Genomic DNA, 15,240 nt, shown 5'->3' on the forward strand with positions numbered 1-15,240 from the left:
ATATTCATACAGAACACAAGCTTACCTGTCCTAGAGCAGCTAAAAATTAGAAGAAGAGCTTCAATGATCAGCAACATCTTGATTCAGTCAAATCCCTCAGATGAACTAGTAGATTTTGTGAAGAACAGATGCTGAAAGACAACCAGAAACACAACAGCTGTTCATAAATACTCAAATAGCAATATGTTGCACAATTATACTGAGTTCACCAGCTTCTTACATAATATAGATTTTAATTTGTGTAACTGGTTCTTTCTGCTGGATAGCAAAATCATATCAAATAATCACTTAAACATGTGATGTTCTCTAATATATTGACCCCTAAATTTACCTGATAATATTGTTCTTTCCGTCAGATTTTGTGTTTTTCAGGAGCTCAGGAGCAACGATGAGAAGAGAACAGAAAAGTCAGTCACTTACACCTAGTCACCAAGAGATCAGGAAGTTTGGCTTTTCTAAATATTTTCATGTGGTCTGGGTGTTTACATGTTTGTGTTAAGAAATGACACAATGGGCAAAACAATTTTTTCATTCCTGTGTCTGAGCAGGTAGTAGTTGTAGGAAGTAGGGGAGAGCGGGGCACAGCCAAACACTTTTGACTGTCTCAGTTTGTGTAAATCCACTTGGGGTTCTGAGTATTTATTTTTTCCCACATTAATTGCACACGTCTAGTACAAATATGTAGTTTTGTTTCATTAATACAGTGTATACTTTTTTCTTGATTTACCCTGAAAGAATGGAAGTGAAATGTGACAACATGCCCCATAGGTGGGGTACATAGTAACATGACCAAATGGTAGCTTAAAATGTTACCTGATACAATCAAAAAAATATCCAAGACAAACTAAAATATTTTGTCAATAAAATACAATTATTCAATTTTTTAAATAAAATAATGGCATTTTTAAATCATTAAAAATATACTATTTTTTCAGTTTGACTACAAACACATCGCTAAATACAGCTAAACAGCATAGTTAAAAACATAGGCTAATAATAATGAATAATTTCTGAACCTTGACTCTCAGTCATTATTCACCCTTTTCTCATGGTTTCTCAAAATAATTCATAAAATTATAGAATATTATAGCGTAGTTCTAAAAAGGGGCTCATTGTAACACAGTGTTAAAACGCACCCACCTTCTCAACTGGGATTTAAACCTGGCTAGTGTCTTCTGCTGTTAGATCAGCATTAAAGAACGATCTCAACTGTTAAGTAACAGACATAAAATTAAAATAATATCAGATCTGTCTTATTTTAAATAAACACAAAAAAAACAGAGATAAAAAATAAACTTAAGTAAGAAATTTACTTTTGAGATGGTAAAATAAATATTCAGTAACATCTTCCAAAGATTTTTTAATTTTGTTTCATTTTTTTCTCTAAATAATATTGAAATGGCAACTAGTACACTAAGTTGCGTCATCCTGGCATGTGTGGAATGTTTTTAACCATGCATGTTACAACTAACCCGCGTTAGGTTGTGCCCTGTGCTCCCCTACAAATGAAAATAAAAATGAACAGTCTATAGAAAGTTCTATTTGGATTCAGAAAAATTCTGTTTGGATCAGAAGATACAGTATTACAATATATTAGGTCATGCACTGATTACATTTGCATATTCTGTTCAAAAATCTATAATATTAGTGATGTGAGATCTATAGATAGATGATATTCTTAATGATCTAAACAAGGTGTGTCCAATCTTGCTCTTGGAGGGTCACTGTCCTGCAGAGTTCAGCTCCAACCCCAATCAAACTCCTGAACCAGCTAATCAAGATCTTACTAGGCATACTAGAAACTTGGTGTGAAAGGTGTGTTGAGGCAAGTTGGAGCTGAACTGTGCAGGATAGTGACCCTCCAGGTCTGAGTTTGGACACCCCTGAGAAGTAATTAATTTGCATTTTATTGCATGACATAAGTATTTGATACATCAGAAAATCAGAACTTAATATTTGGTACAGAAATATTTGGTACAGAAATTTGCAATTACAGAGATCATACGTTTCCTGCAGGGATTTTGGCCCACTCCTCCATACAGACCTTCTCCAGATCCTTCAGGTTTCGGGGCTGTCGCTGGACAATACAAACTTTCAGCTCCCACCAAATATTTTCAATTGGGTTCAGGTCTGGAGACTGGCTAGGCCACTCCTTAGTTCCACAACTTAGTTGCCCTGGCTGTGTGTTTCGAGTCGTTGTCATGCTGGAAGACCCAGCCACGACCCATTGAAGCGAATTAGCTCTGAGGGGAAATATTAATAATTATTCATAACTCATTATGATTATTCATTATGATTAATTATGAATATTTGAATCAGTTAAATAGATTAACTTGATGTAGCTACATTAACATTACAATCATTCAATCAGTTCGTCCTAAGGACATTCAGTATTGATTATCAATCGAATTAGAAAAGGATATTTTTCATGGCCATAGAAAAATAATTATTTCTTTGAATTTACCTAAGCCCTTAGAGCGCATAGCAAGATCGATCATTCAAGGGACAATATGTTTGCAGGCACGGAGTCAGGACCAACATATATTGTGCACAAACTTTAATAACTAAATCACGTAACAAGACTACAAATAACAGAAGACATACATGACATACACAATACATACATGACAAGAGGTAAGGTTAAAGTGGTTGGAGGGAAAAGTTATGCAGAAAGTCTAGAATCTTTTGGAAAAACCACCATTAATAAACGTATTTGTCTGAACAAAGAGTTTACAGTTTTACTTACTACACAGCGTTTTCTGTTTCGTACTTTACTTGCATTTAGGCTTAGCTGTAGAAGACCGTCCGAGGTGAAATCGCAGGAGAAAGTTTGTTGGTTCCGTCCAATGGCATTGACGTGGCGATCAAGTTCTTCTGCATTGATTGAAAAAGAAATAATGCGTGGTTGCTGCAAATCCGTTGAGGATGAGGAAATTACACATGGCGTGCGGAGTCTGGGTCTTCTGGTCCATGGCCTTGTGAGGCCATCAGGCACCATGTTGGCGGCCTGCTAGGCGGAAGCCCACAGGCACAGCGTGTCGTGTCCATGAGCGAGAGGCAGAAGAGAGAGAGGGAGGGACGAGTTCATTGCTCCTTTTATAGTCTGGGAGTGGTCACACCCTCCTGAGGTAGACTTGACCAATGAGATTGTTGGGATTTCCAAGCAGGAAGTTTTTCTGGAGATTCTATGGCTCTTTATTTCGAGCATGATTCTATTGCAGAGGAAGGTACTATTAAAGACTTGTGTAATACTAATATGTTGCACAAGGATTGACATATCATATGCACAATCATTCAGGTCTTTAAATCTCAACTTCGTAGACACCAAACATGCCATACACATGATTTTCGTTAAACATAGTATGCAATTCTGAAACAAATCCAACAGAGATTGAATTAAAACATAGATTAAACCCTATAAAAACAAATCATGAGATGGATATATGTTGATATATTTCTCAAGTGGTTGTATATAGGATATATGAGCTTAAGACGGTTTATTTGTCCTTTTCAGAAAGCTCTCTCTGCAAATTCCTTCACGTCTTATCTAATTGTTTTCAGGGTAACCGAGGATCCTTCTCTGCTATGTTGGGGGAGAGTCTGTTAAGCAAAAGCATTTAAAACATTAGTAAATGTAACCGGCGATTATGTGTCTGATTTCGCCTCAGTTGCTAAACCATCGTCAATGCTCTTACTGAGGGAAGGAGGTTGTTGGCCAAGATCTTGCGATTCATGGCCCCATCCATCCTCCCCTTAATACGGTGCAGTCATCCTGTCCCCTTTGCAGAAAAGGATCCCCAAAGAATGATGCTTCCACTTCCATGCTTCATGGTTGGGATGGTGTTCTTGGGGTTGTACTCATCCTTCTTCTTCCTCCAAACATGGTGAGTGGAGTTTAGACCAAATAGCTCTATTTTTGTCTCATCAGACCACATGACCTTCTCCCATTCCTCCTCTGGATCATCCAGATGGTCATTGGCAAACTTCAGATGGGCCTGGACCAGGCACGTGCAGGGGGGGCTTTGGGTGCTCGAGCCCCTGCCCTTTTTCAAAATGAATCAAAAGTGCCCCTCTCAGACAAATATCAATGATAATATCGTGGTCAATAAAACTAAATAAATGTGAGTATTATAACATGACAATGTATACAATAGTAACGAACGGCTCAAAAGTCGGACAATTTCTTTTGAGGCGTTGCCATAACGCGTTGCTATGGGTTGCGTGCGTTTTGATTGACAGCTGATTTTCCACTGTTCGGAAACGGCTCTCGAGCCAAATATGGTCCTTTCAGAGAGTGTGTGGCCTCGCGGGAAAAAAGTAAACCAATTTTTTTTTTTCATCCATAATCAAAGCTAATGTGTTGATTTAATTACAAATCTATATATTATATATTTCAAAGTATTACACAATTCACCAATGCCCGTTTGTCATGTATATACACCAACCAATCGTGATCTGGCAAAGCAAGTTCAAATTCCATTGGGCGATGTGAAGCGGTAATTTTCTGTTCTTATTCATAAATCGGTTGAAAATTACATGGACAGAAGAACTAACGTTTGTGGAATGATTTCCTGCGGTTTGTCTCATTTTATAAATTGCATCACTGACAAAATGGATTTTAACAGACAACAAATGAAACCATGCAGCAGCAAAAGTCGCATTAATGGTAAGTAGTGTTAAATTCACTTGTATTTATGTATATTTATACACCGTTTACTATTTCATGAAACTATCAAAGTTAACAAAACCCAAGTGCCACCGGCTCCTACAGGCCTGTTATGTGAAGTGTAGGCTGGCGAAATGGTTACGTGAAAGGACTTTATTAGCTATATTACCATTTTTTTATATTATGCAGCATTATGAAAGAACTCTCTTATGTTCATCAAGCCTGCATTGATAAAAAACAGCAATATTGTGAAATATTATTAAAATAATGGTTTTCTATTTTAAAATAATTTAAAATATAATTTATTCCTGTGATCACAGCTGGATTTTCAGCATCATTACTCCACTCTTCAGTGTCACATGATCATTCAGAAATCATTCTAATATGAGGATTTAATGTCAATGATGGAAACTGTGATATTCTTTTCAAGATTCTTTGATTAATAAAAAGTTAAAAAGAATATAATGTAATAATATTTCAAAATATAAGGCTACTGTTTTTTTCTGTATTTTTGATTAAATAAATGCAGACTTGATGAGCATATACAGGGCTCGACATTAAGCATGTTCACGTGCTTGTCCTTCGGACAAGTAAATCTGTCATCCACTTGTCCGAGTAAAAAATATGCTTGTCCGGAAAAAAAAAGATTTTTTTTTGTGTTGTAAATAAAATTTATTCTGAAGCAATATTCTCACCAGTGTTCAATCAGCTTTGACATATGCATATTTGTGATATTTTTACCTTTTATAAAGGGCATTTCCCCCCTAATCTTATTAAATAAAGGCTATGATTCAGATTTCCTTTTATATTCTTAAATTGGATCAATCAATTAAATTAGAAGACAACACTGGCTGTTACCAGTCAAATTAAATAATTTACACTGAAAAATTACAACTTTATTAAATAATGTTATGAGATTGTTTTAAATATACAAATAAGAAATGCTGGAAAGATGAACCTAAACCACCAGTAGGTGGCGCAGGTGACCGTCTGAATGAGTGAGTCATTGAGTCGATTCGTTCAAACGCTGATTCATTCAAGAATGAGGTAGGCGTTTACGATCATTCATTGAATCTTTGATTCTATCGATTCATTCAAAACGCTGAATCATTCACTAACACGCTGTTGCTGTGACACGCGTTCTGCTGTGATCTTTTGGAACTATTTTCGCTGCTGAAATAGAACAAAAACACTCAATATTGCATCTAAAATGTAAGTGACTTAATGTTAATAATTGTTTATGGAACTGTCATATGAAATCAGTGTCATTTTCAGTCGTGATGTTATTCAGGAAAACAGCACTCTTGGTAATGTTGCAACTGTATCATATTATAAATATAAATAAACTCCACATTTCTACATTTTTACAGCAGTGTGTTAACTGAGTTTCTATGTGTGAGCGGTGCACATTTGTTTCGATTTCTCCTCGAGAGGCTGCGCGAGCGTAAACAGCGCAACGTTAGTTACCGTCAGTTCATTATACATTATTATCATTCACTGTCAATCGCCACTTACACTAATGAATGCAGAATCATTCTTGCATTTGGGTGATTCCCTAGTTAATTTTGTTAATGACGTTTTATCAGGCTACTTGTCCGTCGGGCAAGTAAAATCATTTTTCACTTGCCCCTTCAAAAAATCCACTTGTCCCGGACAAGCGTTAATGTCGAGCCCTGATATATATATATATATATATATATATATAATTATTTTAATTTTTTTTGCCCCTTTTTTACATTTGAGCCCCTGCCCACGAAGAACTCTCTGTACGGCCCTGGCCTGGACATGTGCTGGCTTGAGCAGGGGGACCTTGCGTGCGCTGCAGGATTTTAATCCATGACAGCATAGTGTGTTACTAATGGTTTTCTTTGAGACTGGGGTCCCAGCTCTCTTCAGGTCATTGACCAGGTCCTGTCGTGTAGTTCTGGGCTGATCCCTCAACTTCCTCATGATCATTGATGCCCCACGAGGTGAGATCTTGGATGGTGCCCCAGACCGAGGGAGATTGACCGTCATCTTGAACTTCTTCCGTTTTCTAATAATTGCGCCAACGGTTGTTGCATTCTCACCAAGCTGCTTGCCTATTGTCCTGTAGCCCATCCCAGCCTTGTGCAGGTCTACAATTTTATCCCTGATGTCCTTACACAGCTCTCTGTTTCATTGAGTGTGTGGACAGGTGTCTTTTATACAGGTAACGAGTTCAAACAGGTGCAGTTAATACAGGTAATGAGTGGAGAACAGGAGGACTTCTTAAAGAAAACTAACAGGTCTGTGAGAGCCAGAATTCTTACCGGTTGGTAGGTGATCAAATACTTATGTCATGCAATAAAATGCTAAGTAATTACTTAAAAAGCATACAATGTGATTTTCTATATTTTATTTTTAGATTTCGTCTCTCACATATAAAGTGTACCTATGATAAAAATAGACAACAGACTTCTACATGCTTTGCAAGTTGGCAAACCTGCAAAATCGGCAGTGTATCAAATACTTGTTCTCCCCACTGTATATATATATATATATATATATATATATATATATATATATATATATATATATAGTTTAATTGAGTACATTTTCTGTACAATAAACCTAAACATCTATTAACTTATTTTAGATGAATGCATATTGCTGATTGCTTTCACTTCTGTGCTTTTGCCTTTTTTTTCTTGCACAAAGGTTACAGCAAGTGATGGCACCCAAACAAGGCACTATAACAGCACAATGTTGCGCTTTTGTGCACTTGTGTGTTGCTCTTATTTGCCTGTTTGTATTTGGTTTTTATTTTTTAAACAACACTTACTGTAGGGCTACAACAGTCTTACCTTGTGCATAAAGGTATTTGGCCATGAGTTAAAATTAATGTCAGACAATGACCAGTAGGTGGAGCATTCACCACACTGTACAAATACATGGTCCTCGTGAATGCATCAAACCATTGCAAACATATGACCTCAATTCTTGTATGAAGTCCACACATCACTCGGTCATTCATTCATTTATTAATTCGTGTTACATGGGAATGGTTGACTATATCACAAATATTTTAACATCTGTTTGACCATTATTGTCTGAAGGCCATCCAACCCAAATTGAGATGATTTAATGAAAGCTGTAGGAAGAGTTTTTTTAAAAGGTATGTTTTCAACTAAATTTTTAAAAGTGGTTTCTTGAAAAAAATTGTATGTTATAATCGATAGTCAGGAGCGTATGTTGACGCTGGATTCATGTTCAGTACAATAAAGCATTGCAAACATATGACCACTTCCTGTATGAAGTCCACACCACAATGTATTCATTATGTTACATGGGTATGATTACTATATCACTTCTAATACCTTTTGCCCAGTATTGTCTAAAGATCATCAAACCTAAGTTTGAGGTGATGTTATGAAAGCGACAGAAGGAATTGAACAGAATGTGTTTTCAAAATCCTTCAGATTATCTGACTAAAACATCACTGAACCGTTTGTTGCACAAATAAAAATTAAAATCAAAAACATAAATCAATTACACATCACCCATATGATCAAAGTTCAGACACTGGATGAGATCAGTCTGATTCCTGACAATATTTTAGCTTGGCTTTTTCAACATACACTGTAAAACCCAACAAGTTAAGCAAACTCATTTAATTTGAGGAAACTGATTACCTCAATTAAATTGAGTTTAACAAACTTAAAGGTCCCGTTTTTCGTGTTTTTTTTGAAGCTTTGATTGTGTTTACAGTGTGCAATATAACATGTGTTCATGTTTCGCGTGTAAAAAAACACAGTATTTTTCACACAATTTACTTATCTGTATACTGCTGTTTTCACTGTCCTCAAAACGGCTTGAAAGATTTCCCTGTTCTATGAAGTCCCTCCTTCAGAAACACGTAACGAGTTCTGATTGTGCCAGCGGTTCCCGTGTTGTGATTCGACAGCAGCTTAGGGCACGCAGAGCGCACGTTACCGGAAAGGTCACGCCTCTCACCATAATGGGGATGCATGCGCTCAATGATCTCTAAGTACAGCGTCCCTGGGAAAGCCAAACAAAGGTGACTTGACTCCGGGATGAAAATAACAGCGTCTCGACGACATGGCAACAAACAAACTATACGAACGCAACCGAACGCAACACTTCCTATTCTCCACGCGGGAGCAACAAGACCACGCCCCCTTTTTCACGCGTTCTTGTGGGCGGAGGTTAGTCGACACACTGCTATACTGACGTAATTAAAGCAGGAAATACCAGGATGTAGTCCTAACCAGCCGTTCGCTGTAGGCTTTGAAAGGGAACTTCTGTTAAATAAAATATCTCGCTTGGCATTGAACTTTGAGCTTTATAATTTTACAGGTATTATAAATGCTCTAACAGCAACATTACACACTAACTAAAGTTTGAAAAATGGGATCACGAAGAACAGGACCTTTAATTGAAGTAAAGAAAAACTGTAGTCATGAGTACTCTGAACTTATTTTAAATGAGTCCACTAAACCAAGGATATTTCTTAAAGGGTTAGTTCACCCAAAAATGAAAATTCTGTCATTAATTACTTACCCTCACGTCGTTCGAGACCCGTAAGACCTCCGTTCATATTCGGAACACAAATGAAGATATTTTTGTTGAAAGCTGATGGCTGAGAAAGGCTTCAGATAGGCCTCCATTGGCATTCAGTACACTTATACTCCCAAGACGGATAAAAGGCACTCAAAACATCGTTACAAAGTCCATCTCACCACAGTGACTCTACAATAATCTTACGATGCGACGACAATATTTTTTGTGTGCAAAAAAAATCAAAATAACACCTATTTCCAACTTGTTACTGCCTTCCGTGTGTGCCTCCACGACGCATGCGCGATAATATGACGCAGATCCGGCGTTCGGACAGATGACCCAGAAGTGATTTTTTTACAATCAGAGGAAGACGCGCGTATCTCAGCTGTTGGATTCTACATTGATCGTGCTTTAGGTCTCGGAGTAGTGCTCAAAATGGGGTTAGAGTGTGCATTTCATGGATTCCCGAACCCCGGCGCTACGTCATATTCTCGCGCATGCGTCGTGGAGGCACACGCGGAAGGCAATAACAAGCTGGATAAAGGTGTTATTTTGATTTTTTTTTGCGCACAAAAACTATTGTCGTCGCATCGTAAGATTATTGTAGAGTCACTGTGGTGAGATGGACTTTGTAACGACATTTTAAGTGCCTTTTATCGGTCTTGGGAGTATAAGTGTACTGAATGCCAATGGAGGCCTATCTGAAGCCTTTCTCAGCCATCAGCTTTCAACAAAAATATCTTCATTTGTGTTCCGAATATGAACGGAGGTCTTACGGGTCTCGAACGACATAAGGGTGAGTAATTAATGACAGAATTTTCATTTTTGGGTGAACTAACCCTTTAATATCCAATTAAACTTTACACTGCATTCAAATACATTTTACAGCTAAAACTTCACTATAATGAGTAAAACAACTAGCCTGGATGCCAGCCGAACTTAGCCCCGCCCACAACATTTTTACACGGGCAGTTCGGTCTGGACTTGATCGGTAGAGAAGTAATTATGCCCGAACAGAAGCTGTTCGGACCAACGAAATTGTCAGGGTGGGCTTTAGACGATGATGGACAGATGATAAACAATAACGTAATCATCCACGTCATCAAAGGCGCTTGGGTTGAATCTGTTCTAATCCTAAACGGAGAACTTGTACGTATATGCATTCACCTTTACTATTTCTCTCAGAAATGATGATCGTGTTGGTAAGTACTCTGTGTATCCTTAAATTATTTTTTTACAACACCGGCAAAGCTCGTTTACATCTTTTTCTTCTAACGTTAGGCTACTTACTTATTCCAGCGTGCGTGCAGACAGGGTTGCCAGGTTTTTACAACAAAACCCGCCCATTTGCAATGTTCCTCAAAACTAGCCAAAAACAAGCCCAATAGCTTTCCAGGGGGGTTCTCCGGGGGAAAAAAAGGCATTTGGGGGGTAAAATATGTTTTATTCTGGCAGGGCTGCCTGCTAAAATTCGCATTCCTGGGTCTGTATATCACATAATTGGGGTCGCTTCAACCCGTGGACTTGGCAACACAATGCAGTTGAGTTCTGTTGACATTTGACAACTAGCGTTATGCGTCGCTCCGGTGCTCTGATTGGTTGTAGGTCTATCCAATTGAGGTCTTTCCTGGTTCGGTTGAAACACGCCCCATAATCACAGCCCAACGGAGCAGTATCAGACTCAAATTCTGACTAGAATTGAGTATGACGACGTCAGGCTATAAAACAACAGAAATAACAAACTTTAAATTAACTCAAGAGAGCTTGCTAGTTACTGCTAGCTCACAATAGCACACACAAAGTCAAACCCAATGAGTTAAGCAAACTCATTACATTTGAGGAAACTTATTATCTCAAATAATTTGAGTTTAAAAACCAACAGTTATGAGTACTCTAAGCTCATTTCAGTTGAGTACAATAATAGACATTTTTTAAAATGATTCTTAATATATGTTGCAGTTGAGTAATTAAGTGATTAATTAAGTGATGATTGAGCATTAATTATGAACACCTGATGATAATGAGCAGAATCACAGAAGGAAAGAGAAACACAAGAACTACAATTTAAGCCACAGCTTTAGATGAAATAACAGTAGATAAAAGAAGACATTAAATCTCTGAATATCTCAGCAGAGAAGGATTAAACAACTCCACAAACAGCACTACCAGCTTCAACTATTACTAACCAGACTGACTTTATTTCTGTTTTAATGAAAATAATTGTGTAATTGATCATTCATTCATCATGTCACCATGATGGAGATGAGTCTTTTCTTTAGTTGGGCTCTTGACCCTTAAACATTTAACATTAATTTTTTTTTGCCTCTGGCTGCTTTAACTTTTTGTTTAGAAAGCACATTTGTTATGGTAAGAAATGCCTAGAGAAAATGTGTTTAGGTGATTTTGGCTATAGTGGTGTTGGTACAATCATCATGTGGTGGCTTAAGTCACTGATCTCACTCAGAGTCTTATGCTCTGATTATAGCAGTATTGTGTTCTTAATATTTGTATTATTCATAATGGTGCCTACGTGATTCAGCAGCACAAGATCCAGCACTGTTGTGGTAATTGAATAATATGCAAAAATTTTAAATCATGTAGTGCTCAAAAGTTTTAATGTAGATTCAATCTACGGCATTATTTAGACGCACACAGATATCAAGAATCTGCGTATGAATCTCAACAATGGTGACAATCAATGAAAAGCTTCATGCTGCAGTGCATGCTGGATACCACCAATCAAAACTCCCTCATTGGTCCCAGCATGCGTTGCGGCATGAATAAATTATGCATCTGAATTGTGACTTTGATTCTTACTATTTGCTTTTACTTTTGCTCTGTTTGTTGTGATGTTTTTGTAGCTTGTTTTATGTTCAAAGTTGATCTGTTTATCTGAATATTTTTTACTTTGATTGTCACCATTGTTGAGATTCATACGCTGATTCTTGATGTCTGTGTGTGTCCAAGTTCTGTTGTAGATAAAAACCTTCTGTGCATTAATTTTATTCATTTATATCCTGCATAGTGTTCAATTTTCGCAACCATCCTGGATCTTGTGCTGTAGAATCACATAGGATCATTTATGAATGATATAAAAAAAATTCTATAAACTAGAGCATTAGACTCTGATTGAGATAAGTGATTTAGTCATTACATAACGATAATATCATCAGCAAAGAACAACCAACCCCAGCTGATCACATTTTCTCTTGGTTTTTTCTTACCATAACAAATGTGCTTCATAAACACAGTAAAAGCAGCCAGAGCAAGACATATTTTGTCAAGGGTCAAGATTCCAACAAAGGCAAACACTGAACACCATCATGGTGAATTCAAACAAAACTAATATTTTCAATATATCAGAAATGACAGAAATAAAGTTAGTTTGGTTAGTAATGTGTGAAGCTGGTAATGCTGTTTGTGGAGTTGTTTAATCCTCCTCTGCTGAGATCTTCAGAGATTTAATGTCTTCTTTTATCTTCAGTTGATTTCATCTAAAGCTGTGGCTGTAGTCAGTTGTAGTTCTTGTGTTTCTATTTCCTTCAGTGATTCTGCTCATTACCATTATCAGGTGTCACTACCAATTCGCAATTATCACTTATTTAATCACTTAGCAATACAATTATTATCCAATTGTCATGCTGGGAACTAGAAATGTTCTATAACTCATTCATTTTGAGTTCTGTTTCAGTCATTGTGTCCACACAACATTCTGTAATGTTTGAGTGCAGTGAACCCATTTTTATTTAGTACATACAACTGTTAGGTTTTACAGTGTAATGAATGTGTCTTATAAACACACAGTTGCAGAAGCCAGAGAAAAACTAACATTAAATAGTCAAGGGTCAAGAATCCGACTAAATTAAACACTGAATGCCATAATGGTGACCAAAAAACCACCATCTAAACCTCTGTAATTTCCAATAAGGACTTGTAGACATATCATAGAAATAAAGTCAAAAGGGTTAGTAAAAAGTGAAGCTGATAATGCTGTTTTTGGAGTTGTCCACATCAAATGCCCGCATGAAAACTTTATAAGAATGTACTTAAAAGTTAGATTATGTTAATGTTCCCATAATCAAACTGAATGTTTGGAAACATTACTTCTCCGTCTAGATGTCTTCTGAGTTGTATGTGGAGGGAGGAGTGTGTGTGTGTGTGTGTGTGTGTGTGTGTGTGTGTGTGTGTGTGTGTGTGTGTGTGTGCGTGCGTGTGTGTGTGTGTGTGTGTGTGTGTGCGTGTGTGTTTGTCTTCATGAATTTATCTGCATTGTTTTTGCTGAGCTTTGTTTTATTTTTTGTTCATTCTCATGTACCCAAATGAGTAAGTGAATAAATGCCTTTTATTTAAACAATATTTTAGTTTATCTTTTTTTTTAATTATTAAACAAGGTTTAGTCTAGATGAAGTTTTAAACTGTCACATAAGCATGTTCTAACATGCCTCTTGCTTTAGTCCCACACCTATAGGGCAGGTTGTAACATTTCATACAAAATATACATTGTGTTCATGAAACAAGACCACATGTTGTAAAAGGTCTAAAATGTAAAAAAGAACGAAAAATATTCTGAAATGAAACAACACATTGAGAAAAAAATAACGTTTATTAAAATGACATAAAATGTCTACCATCACTACTAAATCTTATCAAACTGTCCCTTTAATTAAGCATGACAAGCATTTCAAACAATGAGAAAAAAATAAACGTTTAAATGGTTAGTAGGTAAACACTTGGCAAAATAATAATTGCGAAATTAGTAAAACGTTAAGGAAAGCAACATGGTTTCCACTGTTAAACAATGCACAACTCAGATCACTTGTTTTTCCAGTGCTATTCAACACAAACACAGTGTCACACCAGAGATCTGGCTGATCTGTTCTGTTTTTGACAGCAGTGACTTTAAACGTCTCATATGGAGGAATCAGCACCTCTTTCTCATCAGGATACTTTGAATATTTGATCACATCAGCACCTTCACAAGTGTAGATTTCAAGACAAGATTTATTTCCAAAACCCTGTATTACTTTACGATCAAGAGAGGAGGATGAAAATGAGCTCAAACGAACCTCTTGGTTCTGGACATCGAATTGAACATTTGTACCACGATAAGTTACATAGCATCTATTTTGTGTTTTCTTCAGAATCTGTATCGCTTCTGTTAATAGAAAGTGAAGAGAATACCATTTGAATGTCTTGTCTTTGTACTTTTGTTTGTCAGTACGAGTGGCACTAGTGAAATTACTGTACACTTTAGAGTCTTTGTTAGTGTACACATGAATGGCGACTGAATGAATCTGTTGCAAGTTATCCTCTGCTTTCTTTGCATTATCTTCAGCTTCTTGCCAAGTCTTTTTAAATTCAGCTGAGGCAGATTTTTCCTTCTCTAGATATTTTGTTTTCACCAGATCTGCCATTTCCCCTTTACAGCCCATATATTGGTCATCAACAGAATTCAATGCGAAATCCAATGGAAATATCTGTCCTTCAACTGCATTTCTGTGATCCTGTAGCAACAGGAATTAAAATGATCACATCATCAGTATTCATGTCTGTAATATTCATACTAGAACACAGGATTACCTGTCCGAGAGCAGCAAAAATGAGAAGAGCTTCAATGATCAGCAACATCTTGATTCACTCAAATTCCTCAGATGAACTAGTAGATCTAGTGAAGAACAGATGCTGAAAGACATTAACAAACACAACAAGGTGACACAAATGCTATAATCTATCAATGCAATAAGTACATGTTCATATATTTGCGTCTTCACCAACATAAAATGTCATGCACATTAAAAAAATCACTTAAACCAGTGATGTTCACTGATAGAAGTGTTATATTAATATTTAACCACAAACTTGCCTCAGAATACTGTTGTTTCTTCTTGTCAGATTCCTTTTCGTTATTTTTCAGGAGCAACAGCGAGAGGAGATCAGAAAAGTCTGTCGTGACAATGTCTCTTCAAAATAGATGAAGAAGGGGGGCTTTTGTATTTTGCGAATCATCCGTGTCCACGTGTTCTGGGTGTGTG

General features: G+C 36.9%; 1 protein-coding gene across 1 annotated transcript; it reads right to left on the bottom strand.

The window, feature by feature from the left end:
- Nucleotides 1–83: 83 nt before the first annotated feature.
- LOC307121748 (ecto-ADP-ribosyltransferase 4-like) lies at nt 84–14,836 on the bottom strand (the record flags this gene model as incomplete). Its single annotated transcript, XM_079809492.1, has 3 exons — nt 84–131; nt 13,972–14,712; nt 14,789–14,836. The coding sequence occupies 3 exons, from the start codon at nt 14,834–14,836 to the stop codon at nt 84–86; spliced, it is 837 nt and encodes a 278-aa protein (XP_079665618.1).
- Between the last annotated feature and the right edge of the window lie 404 nt (nt 14,837–15,240).

The sequence above is a fragment of the Gobio gobio genome (assembly GCF_949357685.1).
Source record: "Gobio gobio genome assembly, chromosome: 1".
In the NCBI taxonomy this organism is placed as follows: domain Eukaryota; kingdom Metazoa; phylum Chordata; class Actinopteri; order Cypriniformes; family Gobionidae; genus Gobio; species Gobio gobio.